Below are 24,796 nucleotides of genomic sequence, written 5' to 3' on the forward strand. Positions count from 1 at the left end.
TAAGTCTCTAAAAACTGAAAATCGACTAATTTTTAGGGGGTAAGGTTCAAAAAAGACTTAGCAATCAATAAATATTCATTCAATTATCAAGATTCTAGTTTATTCTCTACAAATATATGTATTGGACAAATTGGGAAAATTTGAAGGTCTAAGCATTTTTTAATGTTGAGATGTCGTGTTTTGAGTTTATAAATTAGGTTAAAATCTTCATTTTTCGTTATAAGTAATTAAAAAAAGTTTTAAAAACATCCCTTTTTGAAGCTTTTTTTTGATGATTGTTCTTAATCTTTATCAATCCAACCTTTACCTGAATCAACTTAGTTCCTCTCAACTCTTTTCTTTTTTTTTTTTTTTGGTTGTCTTTTTTTCACCATTTTCTGTAAGCGCTTTTGGTCTTTTTTTACTGAACTGGTTATCGTATTTTTTCCAAAGTCTAGATTTAAATGTTTAAATACACGATAAATCCCAGATGAACCTCCATTAAAAGAAAGAACTGCTGAGTTTACTCCCATTTCAAGAACTGAGTTTACCCTCATTTTATTTTTAGTATAATGGTTTTGTCACAAGAAGTAAGTAATCAAATAATCGTGAAATGATGCAATTTCAATAAGTAAAATGGTTTTATTTTTAAAAACTGAACATAGTTAGCCTCTAAACTAAATCTTTTATTTTTGCAGAAAACGAAAACATATCAAAACAGTGGTTAAACAAAAGTTTTCATTCTGCTTTTTTCCGTTGCTATAGGGGTTGCTAAGGAAGCTACATTATATCATACCTGCAAAATGCGAAATAATTGCTTAAAAAATTAAAATTGTTAAAAAATAATTTTACCATCATTTTCAGCATTTTTAAAATTCTCAAAAATCATATTTTTCAATTGCTTGTTTTTTTTCTTTTGATTTTACACCTTTTTTTCCTGTGAAGCCACCTTAAAAGTCTTTGCAACTAAAATTATGTATAATAAAAAACATACGCAATTAAAACTATATTCAATTAAAAGTATATGCAATTAAAAGTATATGCAATTAAAAGTATATGCAATTAAAATATGTACCATTGAAACTGCATACAATTGAAAGTGTATATAATTGAAAGCATATACAAGTGAAAGTAAATGTAACTGAAAGTATATGTATATATATACTAACCACTAGCAGTAGCACTACCACTACCATTACCACCACTAGTACTACTACTACTACTGCTGCTGCTTCTATTAATGTTTACGTCCCGTTGGAATCAAGAGAGACTTTGGGTTTTATCTTCACTTCTTCTTGAGTTGGAGTGCCTTGACTCTCTTGAATGTCTAGCTATAGCTTATGTTGCTCTTTACGTTCAGGAATAGTTTGAGTTCCTGATATTTAATTTGGCAAAACATTTTTAAATGCATTATTTTTTTTTTAGTTGTAGTTTGACTTTTTAAGTGAGCTTTGGTTTTAGATTAGTCTTGTCCAGCAGTGGTGTTGGTTTGACATGAGTTAGTTCATATGGTCCATCTTCACCAGTTTTCTTCTAATCTTTGAGGTTATTAGAAACTCTTATCTAATTCTGACTTTCAAAAAAACACAATGCTACCATTTTCTGGGTTTACATTATGTCTAATTTTTTTAACTATCCTAGCTACCACTGAAAACTTTCTTTCTGAGGAAGCAGAAATCACAGGTACAGCCCAGTAAATTCTAGCCACACCTGCTAGTAAGGATAATTTATTTTCATTTTGCTTCCAACATTCCAAAGCATCAACATTTTTTTCAAATAAGACCATTATCTTGTAATTTTCATATTCAAGCATCATGGGTGGCTTAAACTTTGATTGGCTTCACTGAGAAGTCTGAGGATGCTGCACTGAACTTACCTTGTCTTTCAAAAATTCAATATCATACAAACCTTAAGGATCTATAGCTTAATCGAGATTTGATGTTTCTAGCAAAGAATGCTAATCATCTGATAACTCTAAAGAACTAGATTGTAGTTGGTGTAAACCAATTCCCTGATGCCAGCTTCCCTTCCTTCTTCGCTGTGTGCTCTTTTTTTGTGTGTATATCCTCTGGAACAGGGATGCAGAAGTGAACCCTCATCATTTGAGTTAATTGCCATTATTATTCTCAATTTCTTTAACAAAGCAAATAATTTTGTACATGGTCACCTGTGTTTTTGAACATGGATTTTTGTACATGGTCACCTGTGTTTTTGAAGAGCAGGAATCAGAGCATCTTTTAGTGATCGGAAGAAATTTACGTTAACGCTATTTTTGTAACTTATTATGGGACATTCCGATCTTAATTATGCGTGGTTGTGGTATTTGGGTGCTTTACCATAAGTGCTATATATAGCCCATTTATGAAGATTGATAAAAATAATTTAGCTATTTTTAACCGATCAAAACTGTATAAATAGAGTAAAAATTTATTAAGAACATGTTGATTAAAAAGTAACAAAAGCGGTGTTGATCTTCAAAATTTAATATAATACGCAATCGGTATTAATCTTGATCACCTTCGGATCATTTAGATTCTGCCAAAAAAAGTAAAATGTTGTGAATAATATGGAACTCTAACTCATCCGGAATCAAACTTTGCATCATGAAATTGGAATTCCGTCTTGTTACCACAGGCTGAGTGATTTTTAACTGGTTCTTTTTCTGCTGCCAAACATGAGTTCTTGATGTCCTACCACTGTTTGAAAACAAATAAAGAACAATTTGAAATTTATTACATCAATTCCTGAGAGGCCTTTCGCCTTTCAGGTTTTGATGTAATAAAATTCAAGTTCTTAAATAAGAATCAAAAAGTGAATTCAAAAGAGAATCAAAAATACAAGTATTAATAAAAAAAACAACACTTTTTTACATTCGTAAAGATTATCGAAAGCATCAATCAAAATCAAAACCGTAATGGTAAGTTTTTTTCTTTAATGGAAGTTGATGTTAACAGTTAGGCCATTAATCATTAAATTGTCTGATGAGATCAAAAAATATTTCGACTCTCTTTGGGGAAGACATGATAGATTGCACTTCACTGTCACCACCGTACTGATTATGGTGTTAGTTAGCTCAACTAGACGAGATGTGGAAGCTAAGCCATATGTTTTAACAAACGCTCGTACAAAGTCCGCGTCATTAAACAGAGGATTGGCATATCTAACGTTAGTCACGGATAGCATAACGCAGGAAGTCCTTGGTGATGGTCTTAATGAAAAATTTAATTTTTCAATCGTTTCTTCATAATTAGAATAAATTCAATTAAATTCAGCTTCCATTTCAGCTATGCACAAAGCTATTTCCTGGTCATTTATTTGTTCTTGTTTTACAGTAATTTTGATGAGCATGCTTTCTAGATTTTCTTTTACAATCATTGCAATTTTTTCTACTTTTAAACGAAACTCTTCGCTTTCCTTTAGTTTTAGTATGTCATCGATATGTTGATTAATGGTTGCTTTGTTCATTAAGTTGTGGACAGCTATTACTTTTCCAGCTCCTTCTTTGTCGAGAACTTGCAATTTTACTAACATTTGCGTTAACGTATCTTCTTTGTTATCAACTATTGTTTGGATTTCTGCAAGTTTGCTCTGTATCTCGTATTTCATCAGCTCAAGTATTTCATAATCGGCGCCCAAAACATCATTTTCAAAAGTTCTTGTAGAGTTTAAGTATTCTTTCTTCATACAATTCAAAAGTTCGTCAATATCAGGCATGCTAGCTAAAAGAAATTTCTGTCGTAACAAAAAAGTCTGTGACTTGTCCGACAAGCTCGGCGAAACGTTCCTTAGAAACTTACTACGCAAAGGTGCGGCACTCATGATTGCATCTTCAATACTAGCATTAAGTCTTTCAACGCACAAGCCAACCGCTGCTCTTCTAAAAATGCCAATACGTTCTGGACATTTCACTAGGCTAACTACTATGGACCTGCAGTTCTTGCCAATGGCACTATAAGAATTTAGAATTTTATCCGTTAGTAGTTTGCATAAAAAACATACGTCGACAAATTCCCCATCTAAGTCAAATGGAGTTTTGTTAACTATAAGAACAATACTCTGAAACGATAAAAATATATCCCTGTTGAATATGCGCGTGACCGATTCAAGCAAACTTACAAAAGAAGACACGTTGTCATTATACAAGTCTGAGAAGTCAGTAACCAAAACGATTTTAGCTGACTCGACCCCTCTCAACAAGGTCTTGATATAAATAGAGTTAGTAATATCTTGGATTTCCCCTCTAGAGTCGCTAAAACCTGGTGCATCCCACAAAGTTAATCCATTAATACAGGATTTGTTTTTTGCAACCCATCTAGTTGGCAACTTTGTCATTGAAACTGACTCAATTCCAATCTCCGGACCTACGGTTTGGTTATCCATTTTCACAAGAAAAGTTTTTCCGAGCTTTTGCTTTACCGCTACTAACATGTTACCAATTAAAAAGTTAACGATCGTGCTCTTACCAGACTTTGTAGTACCGAGGAGGACAATAGTTTCTTCGTATTTCACTTTGGGTTTCAAAAGGGTATCTGCATCAAAAATTGCATCTTCAATTCGCTCAACATCTGCTGTTTCACATGATTGTATTATTTGAAACGATTGCAGTTTAGAACTCATTGCAAATCTAAAAGAAAGGTGAATATCTGCTTAGTGCGTATAGTAGCTTATTTGCAAAAAGTCATAAACCTTTTTTCTTTAATTATACATCGTCTAGATGGAGTGTTGTGGAGTAATGGCACTTCAAATAAGTATATGGATAATAAAAAACTTATAAAATAATTTGAATCTAGCTTTAGTCATTTCACTTAGACACTCGTTTAGTTTAAAATGGTTGCATTAAAAAATTATAAAACAGAGCAAAATGCTTGTCTTTGAATTAAATTAAGCTGTGAGAGAAGAAATTAGAATTGACTTTTCTATAAAGTTTTTTTTTCTTTGTTATGACTTAGTCTACTGTACTAAGCATCTTTTTGCAGCTTGTATTAGATGTTAGTACGCATAAATATCTTGTGAAGTGTCTCGCTAACAAAAGAGTATCATTAAGAAGCATCCGTCACTGAAAAGGTGCACTTCAACCTTTCTAATAAAACTTCCCAAAATATATCCATTAAATACGCATTCAAGTCACTCAAGTTCCTCGCAATTCAATTTTTATCAATTCTTGAAATTAATAAAGCCATGAAGATTCCGAGTTGATTGTTCAACAAGGTCAAAGTTATTCTGCATAAAACTCTTTGTGTTAGTAAGTGTTTATGGGCCAGCTAGTGATTGTCTCAAACCTGGCAAAAAAATACAAAGAGAAAAATTTGTAAATACTGCACCAATCAACTATATGCAGTCTTTATTTAACACATGACGTTCTAAAGATATTAGCTTACTTCAGATCAAACATCAGTTTATGAAGTTTCATAAAGCAAGGACACATTTTGTGTACTTAACAAATGTTTATGATGTAATTGATGAGAAACTTAATTTCATTTGAAGCATAGACGAAACAGTTTCAACTTTAAGCTTTGTTTGTTGAAGTTGAAGATATGTAATGTAACAGCAAACAATACTAATGTAACAGAAAACAATACTAATGTAACAGCAAACAATACTAATGTAACAGCAAACAAATCATTTGCAAAGCTGCTCAATAGGCAAAAACTTTTACTGCAAATTAGATGAGTTTTTTTTTCTTGAACAGCTATTGCTCATCATGCAAATGCGTAACGATGGATAAATATTGGTTTGTTCATATAAGCTAACAAACTTTAATAACAACCTAGGTTGAGATTATATTGGCTTTACGGTAAGTTTGATGCTTTGACGAATCCAAGAGATGTTACATGATCAGTAGGCCACGTATTCAACATATTGTTGGAAGCAATTTATTTTGTGATGACCGACAAGCTACACTTTTTAGGAATTATATCCGCTAAAAGTCAAAAAATCAAATTAATGAAAATAACAGTTTATTAAAATCACCATTTTTGTAACAAACTGTTTATGAACTTTTCTTTTGAATTGCATCAAAATAAAACAAAAATAACTAAATGGCACAACTGCACTTCTGCATACACACCTCTCCCTCCCCTTCTCCGCTACTCTTATTTTTATCGTTGCAGATCGTGAAAGATCGTCCCTTAAAATGAAGAAAGTTGGTAGCCATTTTTTTCGGACTCTAATTTAAAACTTTAGAGAAGAAAAAACAACCGGTGATATTTCCACCATTTTCCCTATACCATAGGTTTTATTTACTGATCTTGCAGCAATAACTGTAAAACAGAAACTAGTTTTTCTATTTTTCGCATTAAACACTTTAAGCCAAAACTAATATTCTTTTGGGCTACCGAGATGGCGACGGTCAGAAATTATACAATCATACTTAAATATAATTTCAAAAAAGTAGAGAAACGATGACAAGGAAAGATTTAAACAATAAATTTGACTGTCTTAACACATAGTGAACTTGCTCCCATTTTTCAGTTTGTGAGGTCATATAATGAAAACTCCAATTATAATCTATGTTCTGCTAGAGAAAGCTATTCTGCTTGATCAAATATAGAGTGCTTTGCAATAATGTGAACCTTAGTGAATGATACATTTATAGCAATCAAAAAAAAATTCGCAAAACCATTTTATTCTGAAATCAAAACTTCTTGATTCATTTAATCCTAGAAAAATAAAATACAACTCGTTGCTCAATCGAAAGCTGGATATCAAATTAGTTAGCTTAACAAAACTTGTTAAGTGTAGTTTGAGCTTCATTTTTCCTTTAAATAGAAAATATCTTTTATACACTACCGTGCAAAAGTTTTTGGTTAAGGATGTTCATTTTATTAAATTGTAAAGTACACTATAAAGAATAGTATACTTTTAAGTCGTTTTGAGTTTTTATGTTTTATAAATAATTCAGATAAGTTTTAGACGTCTGTTTAGAATAATTGGATCGTTGGGAAATAAAGCCTAGACCCTTATTGCTTACACTAGCTGGCACTGCGCAATGAACTAAAATATTGTAATAAAGATTTTCGTCCATAGTTGATGTTATTTTTACCGAACCTGCAAGCTTTCCACCTCTATTAACACCTTTTAGAACCAAATAGTTCGAACTTCAACTCATCCGTTCAAAACACTCTGTTCCATTGCTGTAATGTCCAGAAGAGATGTTCGTTATTAAAATTTTTTAATCCTTTAGCAATTTTTCATGAGTAAAGCCTTCACATAAAGTTTGAACAATACCACATCACTCAATTGAATACTCATGTCTTTTTTTTCATTTCCCGTCTAATATAAGTTTTTTTTCATTTCTTTTTATGTAGTGACACTGCAGTAAAAAAAGTATTATTTGAATTAAATATAAAACTACATATATATAAAAAACAAAAAGATATTTACACGAAAAGATCATTTTATTCAATGTGATTAGAGACTAAATTGACTAAAATACTTAACAAAATGAAACAAAAAGTTAAAAAACTGAAAAATTCTCTGCATTTGTAGTTTCAATTCACAGTCAATACAAACTCTTTTTGTTTTCAAAAAAAGCATATGAAAACAGAAAACAAAAAATTAACTGTAAATACTTTGTTTAGATGCATAGAACTAATTTGAAAATGTAATTAAATTTTTTATTTGGACGTATTCTGAACCTAAAATTGATAACATCGAATTGATCAAACAACTTTTGCACGCCCTTGTAAAATATAGCTTTTCTTTGTCGAGATTTTATTTCATCCACTGTAATACATAACAACCATATATATTACAGGGACGTCTCACAAAATTTAGTTATACTTTGGCTAAAACATAAAAATTAATTATGTGATTACTTTATCATAACTTTATTGTCACAATAAATCAATTTAAACTTTGCACGTATATGTTTTACTTACCTTTTACCTGATAAATATTAAACGCTGTCTGCAAGAAGTATAATAACACAACTATTCGGTAAGCAGCAATTAGGTAATTAGGTAATTAGCAATTAGGTCTGCGTACAATGATAAACAATTTTATATTCATGCTTTTTTTCAAGCAAGAAAAGTACAAACGCTGTCTGAGATATTAGCTGAGCGAGTTCACGCAATTCCGAGGATTCTTCTAGGATTATACTTGTCAGTTTATTAACTAACCGAGTTAAAATGCTATGTTAGTTTGCTGTCAGTTTTTAAAAATACTGCAATTTGTGTTTAAAATCTTGTTTCACTATTGCAGTAAAATATTATCTATCTCTTCTGGTCATCATATTTTCCAACAACCATCTTAAACTTTTATCTTTTTTCATAGGATCAGAACTTTTACTAATTAAACAGTAAAAACATTTATAAAAATTTTTAACTTGTATAAATTTCATACGGTGAAAATCCAAGTAACGCAGGTATTTAAACAAGCCCTTTACGGCTTCACGATAATGAAAATGTAAAACTATTCATTTTGCCATTAATTCCAAAAACGATGTCATTTTTAATCCTTCTATTCAATGATGAGACATTAAAATCCTTAACGCAAGACTCATAGAAAAGATAGTTTTGAAGTTAGGTATTTATTTGATGCAATTAAATTTTCACTTAGTAAAAAGTTTTCAAAAGTTTTTTTAAGTTTCTTATATTGTTCTAGGATTTCTTTTTCTTTCTTCTTTTTTTTTTTACTTTATTCCATTTCGAATACGAACAAACTTTTGTATTTGATTTTATTAATTTGATCCAAATTTTATTGCGTCAATTTTGTTTATTTATAAAAACAAAGAATCCTATACACAAAGCATTTTTATTTATAAGAAGCGGTCTTGTTATTTGGAGCATTAGATAAGGGCAGAGGGGTTGTTTTCTTTGGTAGAAGAAAAGGTATTAAAAAACAAAACCTAATTTTTGATTGTCATCAACAAACTTTTGGCGGCACCTTATTTTTGAAGGAAATTATTGTAGAGGAAAAGATGACTACAGATGAGGAAATAATATTTTCAAAACAATGAAATAAACTCCACGACCTCAAAAAAAAAAAAAAAAAAAAACAAACTCAGGGGATAATTTCTATGAGACGTTTAAGTTCTCTGAGAAAAAGAAAATCATCAAAAAAACAGCTTTTCAAGGTACAAACTGAGTTAGTTTTGCGAACTTGCCATTTCTTTACTGGTGATGATTCAAACTGTCATGCAGCATCGAATTCCGGTAAAACAATTTTGTTTGAACGGTCCCGCTCTGATGTTAGAAAGCCGAAAAAATAAAACATGAGTTTCTTCCTAAGTTATAAGCTATTAAAGTTCGATAAGTCAACAGACAACCAGCTGTTTAATTTGTAAAGTTGGTAAGTTAAAACATAACTCACGACAATCACTTTAAAACATTACAACGTAATGCACACCATCTGTTGAAAATACTTCAACCCTTTTTAAAGCTTTCATTTATTTGATATTTTTAAATACAATCACCTAAGATCCTCAGCAAGTGTACGTTTTCTCTTTTATAAAGGACCTAGTTTAATAACGAAAGATCTTGTGCTTGTATAAAACAAAATTGGACACACGATGGACTGGCAATGGGGCAAAGCACTTAAAAGCCGTTTCACAAAAACACGGATTAAAAATGGCTGGTTTTTTTTAAATCTCGCTGGAAATTTTTTTGAAAAGATTATTAAAAATGCAGTTAATCAAAAGATTAATTCAGATATATTCATTCCTGCTTGAGGCCTTCTTTGTTGACACGTTGAGAAAGTTTGATAGTTCTGTACAAGTTAACTTTTGATAATCTCAAATACTTTCTGACTAAGCTTCATGCTGCTGTTGTACCAATTTTTCTCTTTTGTAATCTTTACCGGAACCTCGTTATTAGTTATCTTGACAAAGTTGTTCCACTCCCCTCTTGCACGCTTTCACCCGTTTTTTCTCAATACCTAACTGTTAATAGCATCAGTAATCAAATATTGAAGAAGACATTTAAATTTCTGGTCCTATTTTCAAAATGAAACCTACGGATGACAAAGGTACACATCAGTATTTGAATCTAAAACATTTGTTTTAAAGTACAGAAAGCTTTATTTTAATAATCAAATAAACATCTGCACATTTCACACCTGCATTTTATGTTTATCCGCTTTTTCATTCCGCGACCAGAGTAAATATTATCCTTCCTCAAACTTCCCTACCCGCTCACCATTTCTCTTTTGCCACCTAACTTTTATCATGTTATTCTTTTTTTACACATTTTGAAATCATTTATATTGTTTCTCTTTACATTTTCAATGACTTAAAAAATTTTTAGGGTAAAAGATTTGTTTTTTACGGTATTTCCGTTCTTAGAAACATTGAGAACTTATAACTTTTGAGCCATATGGTCTATTCAATTGAAACATGCAACAAAACGTGCGGTAAAGAAAATAATTTACGCATTGCTTTCCCATTTTAATTGAACCTTCATAGTTTTACTAAAAAATTGAAGTTAAATAACGGGTAATTCCGTGTAAAAGTAGGACAGTCAATCCACCCCCCCCCCCCCTCAGATTTTCATTAAATTTTAACCAGTCAATTAAACATGGAAAAATGCAAAATTTGAGCTCCTAACTACAAATGGTTCAAAAGTTATGATATTTTGAAATTTAAGCCTAAAATGCAATATTTTTGTTTACGCCCGCCATGATGGATTTTATAGGATGACCTTTTTTTGAATAATTCAAATTCTAGTAAAAGTTTTAATCATCATTTTTTAAGTTTCTAAGCTTTTTTTGAAGTCTACATTAAATATGTATTTATCTATCAGGAAAAATTGGGATGCTTAAGCTTTACAATGATATCATTATTCTTTTTATCAATTTTGGAAATCATACCAAGCCAGAAAAGTTCGTCATACTTGCACAATACGTATTGTGATATTTCAACATTATCAATCTGAACTAAATATTTTTTTTTATTAAGGAAATAAAATTTTAGAGCAAAATTATCATCCTCAGATTACCGCTACATCTTTATGGTTCAAGTAATGGTGTATTTTGATGGAAACTTCTTGTCCCAGTAATAGTGGTTGCTACTGAAAATCTATGGAAAAGTTTCTTTCGAGTTAGTTTCATTCCTTCAGCAGTGACATATACAAACTTGATCCCACAAATTGATTTTTGACAGTATTCAAATATTAATTACTGAGTCTTATTTGTACGTTCATTTCCAAAGCATCATAACTTTTGAACTATTTAGAGTTGGGAGTTCAAATTTTACAATTTTTCGTGTTTCATTGATAGGTACCCCTGGTTAATATTTAATGAGAATCTGACGGGATGGGTGGAAAATTTTAGTTTTTTGTCCCACTTTTACATGGAATTACGCTAACCTGTTTTTTGCAGTACGAAATTTGTTTTTTGCGGCAAAAAAATAAAGTCTGTTTTAATCGGTACTTTAAAAAGTGACAACAAAAAATCTTATAAGAAAAAATGCCCTAATTTTAAGAAACATCAAAATTAAATTGCTTTTATTATATTTCAGCTTAAAAAAACAAAAAAAAATTCTAATTCAGTTTTTTAAAATTTTAAAAGATTCAAAGTTTCTAATATAAAATACATATTGAATATTAACTGGTCTTCCACGCTTCTTCTTAGCAACAGGTTCAGATAGCCTTGATTTTGATTTTGCTTTTTCCATCTTGATTAGTTTAACGAAATGAATATTGATGAAACTTGGATGATTCTCTAAAAATATAAAAACACGACGTGCAACATCTTTCAGTACCTTATCAATTCTGTGAATATAATCTTTGAAAGAGCGTTGGTTTTGCTATCCAGATTCAGTTTGAGTGAATAGAAAATCATCACTGATAGTTCCAGAGGCAGATAGAAAATCTCCAACCCCAAGTAAACTTTTCTTCCAAAATGATCAGCGTTTTTAACATTGAACCATTAGCTCCGAAGCAACAGTAAAAAGTGATGTTTTCTTTAGGTATTGATGAAATAACTTTTGTATTGTTGTTTCACTTTTCCTTGAAAGAACTCTTTTTATACTCGGATTCAATTCAAAGTTTATTTTGTCAAAATTGTAGAAAGCATCTGGACGAATAAAGACATGAAGCAAATCATTCTTTTCTAAAAAACTGTAATTATTTAAAAAAAGTTTCTTGATTTTGCTGGCTGTATCCCTTGCTGCTGTTCTGCTAATAGATTCAGGGGTACGAAGAATTGTTCCAGGATTTCTTTTAAGGAACAATCTTAACTAAATTATCCTTTCTTTTTAGAATCGCCCAAAAATCAGATGACACACCAAACTATTCAACCACTAGTTCTTCTTCAAATCTAGTGAACACATTTTCGGGACCAGTTTTCTTCAAACCTTCTCCATTTTGTTGCATCTTTAAATGTCACTTAATCGCTTGCTCTGGCATATCCATACCTTTTGGAGGCAGCATCAACTGATAAAGCTCCTGCGGAAACTTTTTTTAAGGCCTTTAGAGAAAGAACTTCATACTTCTTGCATTTTTGAGCGGCAATTACTTCTTCCTTTACTTCTAAGCTGTCACGATTTTACTCTGCTTCAAAATGTCACAATTAATTAGGGTATAAGTCACTTAAACTATTTTAATTAATCAAAAAATATCTTCAAAAAAAAATTTTTTGCAAAATTTAAACTTTGTCGTTAAAATGTCTCAATAAACAGATTAAATCTTTACATAGATTTAAAGTTATTTATTATTTGAATTACCAACATGTTCTCATTGAGGAATGAAAAATATAAAGGATAAGTTTGTTTTCTCTAATATTAATATTCGTCTTATAAGCTAATATCCATAAAAGGTGAAAAGAAATCTTGAATCATCGCAAATTTAGTTTTATCGAAGGAAAATTTCAGTCATTAAAATTTAATTATAGTCAAAAGACAAATTTTCAATTTTTGCTCAAAATTTTTTTTCATAAACGCTTTACGAGTAAGAACTTCTGCGAGTTTGTTAGAATTTCTGTGAATACTTTGAAATTGTAAAAAGTAAATACTGCGGAACTAGTCAAGTATAAGAGGTGAATGCCGCAACAGACACATTACCGCAAAAAACAAATCTCTCATCTAGTTAGTTATTAACATTTTTTTAAAAAACAAGCATATAGTTTACAGGGCTCTTGACGGAGCATTATTATCTTACCATAGCAGCTGATCGTTTTATTACTTGAGGAATATTTTTCAGATCTAAAAAATTTTCAGTCTTGTTCATGAGCAAAATTAAAAACGTATTTTTGTATTTTAATTGAAGGAACCTGATTAACCCTTTCGTACCGGAATATATTTAGGCGATTTAAAAAGCGCAATAATATGCGACGTAAACACTTAAATAGATGGGTTTCCTTACAAAATAAGTAAAACAAAGTATATATCATTGGAAAGCAGGCAAAAATTAGAATCCAAAAAAATAATTAAGAAAGTAAAAAACTTTATATATATATTGTTATTTATGTATATATAAATAACAAAAATATAAATATAAAATATCCGAGGCGCACATATGTGCGCCTTCGGCACGAAAGGGTTAACAGCAATAGGCAATCAAATAAGTTAACGACGAAAATCTAGTTAAGACGAAAATCCAAATGACGTAAATAAACGCGTATAGGTTAAAGGATTTGTATTTGTGTTTATTTGCAAGTTTCAACTTCAGCTGGTATTCTTATCTCTATAGATTCGGCTGTGAGCCTTGGAGTAGCTGTATTTCTATTGGTTATAGTTAATGTATCTGCAAATGAAAGTGAATGAATAACAAACCACTGGCTGCGGTTTTTATTACATTTTTCTTAGAGCATAGAATTCACAATAATTCTCATGTTCTTTAAAACGAAAAGCTCTTTAAACGCAGATGTTTTCAATTCTGAGTATTACCATCCCAGCCATCATAAGACATCATTAAGACGTCTTTTAATTATTTATAAGTTGTCAAGACGTCTTAAAGTTGTCTGAAAGACGTCTTAGGTTGGGTGAAACCCCAGCTATTTTCTGCTCTGAATATTACCATATGTGTAAAAAAAGAGTGTAATGCACATATCGATTAATTTAACACAATGTTCGTAAAAAAATTTTTTACTTTTTTAATAAAGAAGTTGATTATAAAACGATCAAAACTTACTGATGCTTTTTTGCGCTGACTTCTCTACTTAGTTTCCCTGACAAGATCGATTAGTGTGTTAAATTCTGATTCGACTTGAAAGTATAATTCTTAGAACTTTTTAAGAAAAACTATTTCTAAGAACAGTACAAAGCATTTCACCATTTTTAGCTGCGTTTATTTATTCAATCAAAAAATTAATAACTCACCTAACCTATGCTTATTAAACTATTAATCTTTCTAAGTTCTAATAGAATATAATAAAAAAACAGCAATTAGTTTTTTTTTTTTAAATAGAAATGTTGGCATAGTAACTTAAAAACAGCAGTCTTTATTTTATTTTATTTTTTTTTTAATAGTGACGTTACCATAGTACCTTAATACCATAGTAGCTTAAAAATATCATAGTAGCTTAAAAATAATTATCATTAATTTGTAACTCAAAAGCATTTCTTTAACTTAAAAACAGCAGTCGTATCTTAGCGGACGATTATGTTTCGTAAAGAATAGTTTACAATAAAACCTGGAATGAAAATAATAGCAATAACGATAATAATAATGATATAAACAATAAATAATAGTAAGTTTTGATGATGATGATGATGATGATGATGATGATGATGATGATGATGATGATGATGATGATGATGATGATGATGATGATGATGATGATGATGATGATGATGATGATGATGATGATGATGATGATGATGATGATGATGATGATGATAATAGTAATAATAATAATGATAATAGTAGTAACAAAATTTACGGTTTTATAGTGCAGTCAGAGCGTTGCTCATAATTTTTACGTTTAGTGATTTTGTAAAAATCTCCATGATTGTCTTCTAATTCCCTACGAATTTTAAAAAAGAAAGATTAGGCGACATTAAGAAATTGTGTATTTTGTAAAATACTGTGTCCTGCGTGTAAATCTATTACAAACAATTAAATGATTAAGAAACACGAGCTTAAATTTTTTTAAAGATTAAGAAACATGAGCTAAAACAATTAAATAATTAAGAAACATGAGCTTAAATATAACAAGGTAAAAGTTTTAAAAGGCTGCAAAAGAAAAATAGTTGGTGGTTAACAAGTCAGAGGAAAAAATGAAGATCTTTTTTCATCCTGGAATGAAAATTTGTTTATTAGTAAACTTATGAAACAATTTAAGAATTTTTAAGAATGATTGAAAAAAACTGTTTACATTAATTTATAAGCAGTTTGTTTTTTTTGTATGTATTATAAAAAAAAGTTTTCGCTTCAAATTATGTTAGCTAAGTCATCCGTAAAAGGTGCGTAAAATAAGCTCCTAACAACTGTACGAAAACGATGTTTTAAACATAGCAATCTGTTCTGGAAGATTAATCTCGATGAAATGAAGGAATATGTTTAAACTATTCCAAATTACAAAAACAAGGTGGGCGCGCTATTTAACAACCAAATCATGGTTTTTAAAAAAGGCGCAATATGTCTGTCTTTCAACTATGCTTCACACAAAAAATTTAATAGTATTTAAGTGCGATGAGTTTGGTGGCCAAGCATCAGGAACAACATTACTTCAAAAATTCTCACTCAGGCATGTTTACAATTTTTTTGATGAATAGCATGTTGCTGGGTTTTGCTGCGAGACTTATGACCGTCCAGCAGCAACCTTTTAAATCCAGGGCAATTTAAGGTTTCTTTCAAATACTTTTCTGCCTTCACCCTGAAGCCCTTGAGGAAGTAGGATACTATAACGTCACTACATTAGGAAAAGACTCCAAAAACCATGACAGTTGCTGGAAACTTTGTTTGTATGATCTTGGGTACATCTTTGGGGCACATGTTAAGCCAACAGTTGTTCTGGTTGTTGATTTTTTGGTTCTGGAGGAAATTTTTTTATGAGTTACGAACCAAATCATGCCCGGGTGCAAAGGGTGCTTCAACTGCAGTTTTACAGAGTCATTTAGCCGCTTTTCATTAGCTTTTTTGGTCAGCAGCTGGCCCTTTCTTATCTTCAATGACTTATACTTTCAGTCCTCTGCCAACAGGTCCTAACCATTAACTCAGAGCTTTTTGAGTCACGACCGATTGACCTTGTTGGCCTACAAATGTCAATGTAATTCATTTCAAATTCAAGAGTTCTGGCACAATTAAACATTTGCTCGTAAGTAGATCTTCAGCAATGGCTTCATCATCTCCTTTAGATTCTTCAAGCTCTTTTCTAACCCTCTAAACCAAAGATTTGTCCATTTTTAAGAACTTTGCAATACCAGAAATGTCATGTCAGGTGTGAGTTGTAACTAATACACTTTTTTTTTCCACAATTGTGGTATTGAAAATTCATTTTTTGAAGTCATTTTTAAGAAAACTGTTTTACAAACAATAACTTAAAACTACCTATGTAAATCCAGGGTTAACATGTCAATTTTGAATATGATTTGGTGCTCTCATTTCATGCTTTAACTCAGAAACTGCAAAATGTTTGTCAGTACAAAAATAAAGTCAGAGCAAATATCGAAAACGACTAGTTTGAGAAGGTTATTGTTCTTTATGCTTTTAAACCAATATATTATGGTATATGTTTCTCAAATGATTTAGATTCAAAGTGCTCCTGATATTGTTTTTTATTTTGTCTAAAGTAGTTTTGCTTAATATCAAAAACTTTACCACATGCAAAATAAATTTATTTCGTTAATGTTAGCAGTTGGGTTTTGACAAAAACCTGCATAAAGTCTGCATCATTGAGCAAACAATTGGCTTACCTAACGTCAGCTATTTGTTGTACATTGTGGGATCTCATTACTTGTTGAGCTGAAAACCTCTCATCGGTAACCTCAGAAGTGTTTTAATTGGTGAAGGAACAAGGAAAGATACTATTTTATAAATAGTTTTATTAATAGCCATTCACAAATGAGTCCTAACTTATCTTAACTTACTCTTAACTCCTAACTTATGTATATCATCTAAAACTTTATCCTTTATATAACTCTTTATTATTGATCAATCGTTTTTTCATTTTCAGAAACAGTTTAAATAAATTTAGCTTCTATAGCAGCAATGCGCAATGCTGCTTCCTGCTCATTTATTTGTCCTTGTTTTTCAGAAACTTTGATGAGCACGTTTTCAAGATTTCTGATCAAAAAAAGTGTACCTTTTTCTATTTTTAAACAAAACTCGTTTTCCTAAATGCAATACTTATAAGCAACTCGCCTATTTATTTTTGTGCAATATCTCTAAACTACACGAAAGAGCTGAATTAAAACTTAAAGGATTTTATTGGCAGAGCGTAATCATAGCCTCTCAGCAGTTTTATATCTAAGGAGTGTTTTCCAGATTAAAAAAAAATCTTGTCTTAATAACTTCCATTAACATGGTTTTTTGTTTTTAAAAATTGAACGATACTTATATATGATTGTGATCCTGATTAAAAGCAATAGATATAAAAAAAGTATCAGTTTTATGTCGACTGAGAGAAGTACCAACGTAAAACTAGAAAAAATAAATCCAGTTACAAATCAAAGTGATGAAAACTAATATAAAGTACTTAATAACTAATCTAATGCTGTAGTTATTAAAAATGTTTTAAACAACTTACCAAACTTTTTTGCGCGAGAAAAAATGCCAATAATTCTTAGAAAAAATAGAATAAGAATACAAATTCATTTTCAACTTTTAAGAAACTATTTATCTTTATCAAAGTCATAATTGCCACTCTTACCATCGTTGAAAATTTTCAAATTTATTTTTTCATATTACTGATTAACAAGAAGTTGTAGTTTCATTTTGAAACGAGCAATCTAGGGACACAAAGCTTTAAACAGTTATCAAACTAAATTAAATTTTCAACCCTAGTAAAATTACATTACTTTTTTCCATATAACTGTAAAAATACACAAATCACAATCAAAATTACTGTTAAACTTGTAAAACTTGTTTGATTGTGTTAATGCAGTTTCGAATTATTGAAAACAGAAAAGAAATGTGACAGTATTGAAAATGTACCGGCATATCAGAAAAAAATATAATTAAAATTTTATTGGAGCACGGAACAATGGTTGTTTTTCCGACACAAAAACAATTTCACGTAATACATCACGTAAGAGAAACTCCTACCGACATTCTCCTGTAATTAAATAACAGAATTTAAAAGAGCGAATTTGAAAAAATTTCTTAGAAAATGTTTTTCTCAGAAAAGCTAAAAAGGTTTCACCTTCTTTAGCTGCGAATATTTGTTCAATCAAACAAATAAAAAATCAACGAAAATCTTTAAAAGTAAATAAAAGTGAAATTTGAACATTTTTGCAAAATTTCTTAGAAAAAAAATATTCCTAGAAATGTTTTTAAAGTATACTTTATTATCAAATTAAAAATACATATTTAAATTAAAAATTTTTTTAAGAAAAGAAGAGCTGTAAGTATTTAAAAATCGATATGTTTTAATACAATCTAACTTTTTTATTTAAAAGTTCTTTAATGTCGTTTTAGTAACCATATCATTAAATGAATTAATAAGTGGATTAAAAAAAATCAGTAAATTATTTTCAACAAGAAAATAAGTCTCTTTTTATTTGTAAGTGCATGATGTTTAGTGAAGTATAATTTACAGTAAAATCTGCAAAGATAGCTACAAAATCTGCCATTCCGTAATGTAAGTAGCTTATTAAAATGGCAAAGAACTTGTTTAACTGGAAATTAAAACTTTTTTGTTACTCTAAGCAGTGGATGGATAAGGGTTTACATTGAACGCGTTTTCTCACAATTATCTTTATATATAAAAGATATCTTTACAACTGTTGAAAGTCTTTTTGGGTAAAATAGTTTCCTTAAAAATACTTCAAAATGAAATTACTTTTCACAATGAAAAAGCTTGAGCGTAAAACTGTTGGTCCTTTGGGGTTCTCCATAAGAATGTAACATTCTCCATTATAAAGCCGTTTTTTTGATGATCTTAAGTAGATTTAATTTAGATCTTACTTTCACCACATGAACACCCGTAAACTCGCGTGAACACCCGTGAACACCCGTCAGCTCGCGTGACGAATGTCAACACAATCATCACGCTTTAATATCATATAACAAACTCAGAGTAAGGTTTTAACATGCTACCAATGCTAGAATACTCCTCTCAACACGCATCACAATGCTCTCTTGCTTAAACCGTTTGCTGTTAATAGTCAAAACAACCTATATAACAACAAGTTTAGAAATAGGAGACGTTTTACTGATTTTGTTAACTAAGTAAATGGATCATTCCCAGTAGGCAAAAAGATATCTAAAATCCATCTAATATATATCTAAAAACTGGTCTAAAAGACGTCTAAATTCACGTCGTGAATGAACGCGAAATAGACGTCTATCTTATTGATGTCTTTTAGATGCATTTTATTCGAGAAATAATAATTAAAATAGATGTATATTGCACATCTTTTATGCATCTAAAATGATGCACCTTCGATCGAATAAATTGCATCTAAAAAACATTTATAAAATAGACGTCTGTTTAGCGTTCATTCATGACGTGAGTTCAGAAACCTTTTGACCAGTTTTTAGACGTATATTAGATGCATTTTAGACATCTTTTTTCCAACCGAGTTAAGTTTAAAGTCTTTAAAAAATTACACGAGTTAAAAAACAATTAGATTCAAATTGTTGAAATTTATTTCGCAAGATTAAAAGTCAAAAGCTTACAAAAAAAAAGGAAAAAACTTTAGTTCTGTATTGAGTCCACCAACTCGCTGTTTACACCATCGGTATCTAAATTATAATGTAATGTGTATGTAAATAAATGTATGTATGTAAATAAATTGTAAATAAATTCGGTAATGCTTTAAAAGACATGTAGATTTATTAAAAAATCTGTTTACATAGTATATATAAAAATTTTCACTCAGCTTGCTGTTAAATTTCATAAAAATATCAAAAATATGAGATATGACAAGTTTTTCTGGTACATAGTAATCTTGTAAAGCTGCTTTTCCGATTTATTAACCTCTTCATCTTCAATTATCTGAAGAAGATATAATAATAATAATAATAATAATAATAATAATAATAATAATAATAATAATAATAATAATAATAATAATGATAATAATAATAATAATTATAATAATAATAATAATAATAACTATAATAATAATAATAATAATAATAATAATAATGATAATAATAATAATAATAATAATAATAATAATAATAATAATAATAATAATAATAATAATAATAATAATAATAATAATAATAATAATAATAACAATAATAATAATAACAATAATAATAACAATAATAATAATAACAATAATAATAATAACAATAATAATAACAGTAATAATAATAACAATAATAATGATAACAATAATAATAATAATAATAATAATAGTAATAATAATGATAATAATAATAATAATAATAATAATAATAATAATAATAATAATAATAATAATAATAATAATAATAATAATAATAATAATAATAATAATAATAATAATAACAATAATGATAATAATGATAATAATAGTTAATTTAAAATATAATTTTACTTACTTTAATAAATGTGACCTAACAAAAATGTATCATTGAGTTACCTGTATTTACCTTCCTTTCACTTTCATCTTCACTATTTTTCTTAATGGAAACGTTATGCCCAAAGCGAACCACTGAAGCAGTTTCGGGCGTTATTAAAAAGCAATATATATTGTTACAAAAATACATTTACATTATAATTACATTTTAATCTACGAATAAAAATATCAAGTTAAGAATAACGTTTTTATCTTTCAGATCATGAATTGATTTTAGTAAAATGTTATGCACTGAAACCATTAAAATATTTCCTCGTTTTAATGCATGTAATTTAAAAAAACATGTAGTTTTATTACTTAAAATTTATTAAGAGTTATTAGCATTAAAACTTATGTCGTTCCTAGGTTTGTTTAAATTTAGCTACTTATAAATTTTTACTCCTTTCTAAAAACAAGTTTCCGCCATTCAAGATGCACGTTTCTTTATTTGCGGTCAATTGCAATGGTGGTTTTGTGAAATCGATTTTTTTATGACTTGAAATTTTTTATTTCACTAAAAACTGATCTATAAATGACATCTTAAAGACATTTATACTTAACCGAAAATAGATATCTTTGTATTAATCTAGTTTATAGATATGATATGCGTCTACAACTGGATGTCTAATATACCTCTAAAATATACGCATCTATGATAGATACATATTAGAGAAGTCTTAGTCTAAAAGGCGTCTTTTGTCTGCTGGGTTAAATTATTACCATTGAATAAATTATTTTCTAAGATAAAAACATATATATATATATATATATATATATATATATATATATATATATATATATATATATATATATATATATATATATATATATATGTATGTATGTATGTATGTATGTATATATATAACTAAAAATATATAGGTGTGTAAATACACGCACGCACATACAAATGCATACATATTTTATTTTTTTTAGTGTAGCTGTTGCAATTGTTATGGCATATAATGCTGGTTTCACAGGTATATATGGTGACCGCCTATTTATCAATGCATATTATATGTACATAAACCTGAAAAGTAAAGAGAACAGCTCAAAACAAGAAGAACACGATTGCTGCAGTTATTTTGTGATAGCTGTTCGTCAGTGTCTGAGTCAGATCAATAAATTTTGTTCTAAAGAAAGCAGGACCGGTTACCTGGACTGGCTTCGGTGGTACAGTAATATTATAATTGCTGAACTAGAAAGTTTTAAGGTCAATCCAGATCTGCAAAATCTAAATTTAACCATTGATATTTTATTAAAAGACGTAAACGATTTGTTAAAGATTTACTTTCAATTGAATGAAACTGAAAAAGCCGTAAGCAATGAATATCTTCATGCTTTTGATCGAGCTGATTGTGATAAAAGCAATCTGAACGTTAGTATTAAAGTATTTCAGGACGCTGGGCGCTTGTTAATTAACTATGTCAAGTGCTTGGCAGAAAAGAAATATCTGCATGATCTTGATCGAACTGATAAATGTTTTGAGCAACTTAAAAGCGAAGCTAAGCTTCTCGCATCAAAGTTACAATATGAAGATAATGAAATGGCAAGCGATATATTAACTGTAATTGACCTATTTGAAAATCTTCGTCAACAAGACGAAGGATTAGCTAGAGGGCATGATATTATTATGGAGCATGTAATAAAGCTCACCAAATCACGTGCTACAGAAAGCACGGTACAAACTGCAATTCGCTATATTAAAGAAACAATAACTCTATTACAGCTAGTCGCAAATAAAAAAATAAATGAGGCATTTAAAGTTACTAAAATGTTAGTCGAACCTGTACATAATTGTAAGCAAACTTGGAGTAATTTAGTGGCTGCTTTCAAAAATCCACTTGAGACATGGTCAGAAATAAAGAGTTTTGCAATAAACAACCCTTGGAAATGCGGTATAATAATATTAGGAGAAACTTGTGTTGGAGCCATTTTTGTTGGTTTACCAGTAGTGCTTGTTGCGTATACTACTGGAAAAATTTTATTAGGTGGAGTTGGTATTGCTACACCTATAATCCTTGTATCAATCGCAGCTGGAAATGTTTTGAAAGTGAAGCATAACTTGGTTGAAAATACTATAATTGAAGAAGCAAAAATAGCTGCATTAAAAGCAAAAAATAAACAAGAGGGGCGCCAGATAGCGCGTAAGATATTGTATGATCATCATCTTCGCCAAAGACTTAGAGAAGCAAAGGAAAATGCAGAAAGAGAGTTTGAGAAAATGCAAGAACTAGAGCAACAAACAGCAGCGCAAAGAAATAATCAAATTAAAATGTTGAACACTATTCAATGCGAGGAATATAAATCAAAGTTACAAAAAGGTCGTGAAGAACTTGATGGTGAATTAAAGAAAACTCAACCAGATTTTAAAAAAAGTCATGAGAAATCTCAAAGAGCTCTATTAAATGTCACGAAGATTCAGAAAGGAATGAATGCATCTATACAACAAATAGAACAAACGACAGAAAAGTACAAATTACCAGCTGTATGGCGTCGTAATGATATTAACTCTAAATAAATTTTTTGCATTTAATAGTCTTAAAAATAACTCTTTATGCACAGGCGTTTTTCCCAGAAAACAATCAATTTTAACTCAAGCAATCTGTTTAAGCGTAAAAAAAGGTATGGTAAAAGTGGACATAAGTCAACTAAATTTTTTGATGCAAAAAAACCCAAGTTGTGGGTTGATTTCTGTGAGGCAACAATAAAAGGATAATCTTTTCGATGTTTGGAAACTTTTTAAAGTAAATAACACCTTGACTTGTAAAGTTAATAGCGTAAAAGATAATTGTCTTGACTTGACTTCATTTTTAAAAAAGTAAAATTTCCCGCTTTTAAACATGACAATCCTTCTCATTAATACTCAATTATGATGCAGGATGAGTCAGAGGGAGCTATAAGAAGACTTCTGTTATATCTTCTATCTTCATATTACTTTTAAAAGAAATTTAATTCATGCTTTAAATTTTTTTTTACACCATTTTATATTTCGCAAATCTTTAAACAATCCTTTTGCAAAAATGACCCAAATACCATTTGTTAGGATTTGAACTATTGAAAAATGTGGCAAAAATTTAAATATATTTGATATTTCATTAATTACTTTTATCAAAGAAACATAAATTGTAAAAAATTCTAGTAGTGTTACTAATAACATTTGAATCATATGGAATTTCGCGGAATAAAATTTACGATTTTTATCAGAAAACTGAACATCTATATAGCTGCATATACTTTAAAATAAAATGCAACAAAAACATAACGACAAAAGGATACTGGCACTTTTTCTGAAACTAAATTAAGAACGTTTGATAGTTTGTAGCTTTAAAATAAAGATCTTAAAAGAAGAAAACGGTTTTTCCCTTTCTAAATATAAAATAATAAAAATTGAAGTCTTGTCTACCGGTATCAAGACCAGATCGAATGACATCCCTCAAAGATGAAATTCAAATGTCGATGCTTATTAATAATGTAGCTATTACACCAGTTACTAGTAATTACAGCTCAAACTGTGAAGCTGGATGTGGTTTAGCCTTTTCTGATTTCTTACCTCTACCACACCTACCATCTGCTGACGAATTCGAAATAAGTGTTGTCCTTAGTTGCATGTAGTTGTTGAGCATCCCACAAGCACAATATCTGACCCACCAACTAGCAGTCATAAATCCTTAGCAATGGTATATCGCCTTTCTAAATGGTTGACAACCCACCCAACAACAAGTCGTCTTAAAGACAAATTGAAGACGTCTTGAAATTGGTCATAAAGATGTCTTAAACTAGTCTAAAATAAAACACTGTAAGTCGTCTTAACTAAAACGCCTTAAAGTTGTCTTAATTAACACGTGTTAAAGACGGCTTAAGCTGTCAAATGAAACACAGTAAGTCGTCTTAACTAACACGTCTTAAAGTTGTCTAATTCAACACGTATTAAAGTTGTCTTAAACTGGTCTCAAATGTAACACAGTAAGTCGTCTTAACTAAAACGTCTTAAAGTTGTCTAACTCAACACGTATTAAAGTTGTCTTAAAATGGTCTCAAATGTAACACTGTAAGTCGTCTTAACTAAAACGTCTTAAAATTATCTTACTTAACACGTATTAATGACGGCTTAAAAAGACGTGTGTGTGTGTAAATATATACAGTATGCGACAAAAGTGTTTACATGTTTTTGAAAAATATTCTTTTTTAAAATAAATGATTGAAATACATGCTTATATATCAATATAT

At 29.7% G+C, this 24,796-nt stretch overlaps 2 protein-coding genes across 5 annotated transcripts; one reads left to right on the forward strand and one right to left on the reverse strand.

The window, feature by feature from the left end:
- Positions 1 to 1,705: 1,705 nt before the first annotated feature.
- Positions 1,706 to 14,347, reverse strand: LOC149880348 (uncharacterized). Of its 3 annotated transcripts, none has more exons than XM_090070537.1 (4): positions 14,046 to 14,347; positions 2,850 to 4,603; positions 2,497 to 2,675; positions 1,706 to 2,213 (listed from the first exon to the last, which is right to left on the reverse strand). In XM_090070537.1, exon 2 carries the CDS (start codon positions 4,594 to 4,596, stop codon positions 3,238 to 3,240), a length of 1,359 nt encoding a protein of 452 aa, XP_089926663.1. In that variant the 5' UTR covers positions 4,597 to 4,603; positions 14,046 to 14,347; the 3' UTR covers positions 1,706 to 2,213; positions 2,497 to 2,675; positions 2,850 to 3,237. The 3 variants fall into 3 exon arrangements, with proteins under 3 accessions (XP_089926663.1, XP_089926664.1, XP_089926665.1); XM_090070538.1 differs by having other exon boundaries at positions 14,004 to 14,292; XM_090070539.1 differs by lacking the exon at positions 14,046 to 14,347 and adding an exon at positions 6,047 to 6,391.
- Positions 14,348 to 18,333: 3,986 nt separating this feature from the next.
- On the forward strand, positions 18,334 to 24,332 carry LOC149880349 (uncharacterized). Of its 2 annotated transcripts, none has more exons than XM_090070647.1 (2): positions 18,334 to 18,420; positions 21,503 to 24,332. In XM_090070647.1, the coding sequence occupies exon 2, from the start codon at positions 21,522 to 21,524 to the stop codon at positions 23,085 to 23,087; it is 1,566 nt and encodes a 521-aa protein (XP_089926773.1). In that variant the 5' UTR covers positions 18,334 to 18,420; positions 21,503 to 21,521; the 3' UTR covers positions 23,088 to 24,332. The 2 variants fall into 2 exon arrangements, with proteins under 2 accessions (XP_089926773.1, XP_089926774.1); XM_090070648.1 differs by lacking the exon at positions 18,334 to 18,420 and adding an exon at positions 18,581 to 18,657.
- Positions 24,333 to 24,796: the final 464 nt, after the last annotated feature.

Source organism: Hydra viridissima, unplaced genomic scaffold (genome assembly GCF_058129835.1).
Source record: "Hydra viridissima isolate aposymbiotic clone 2 unplaced genomic scaffold, HvirCarnegie_v1 scaffold_13, whole genome shotgun sequence".
Classification (NCBI taxonomy): Eukaryota; Metazoa; Cnidaria; class Hydrozoa; order Anthoathecata; family Hydridae; genus Hydra; species Hydra viridissima.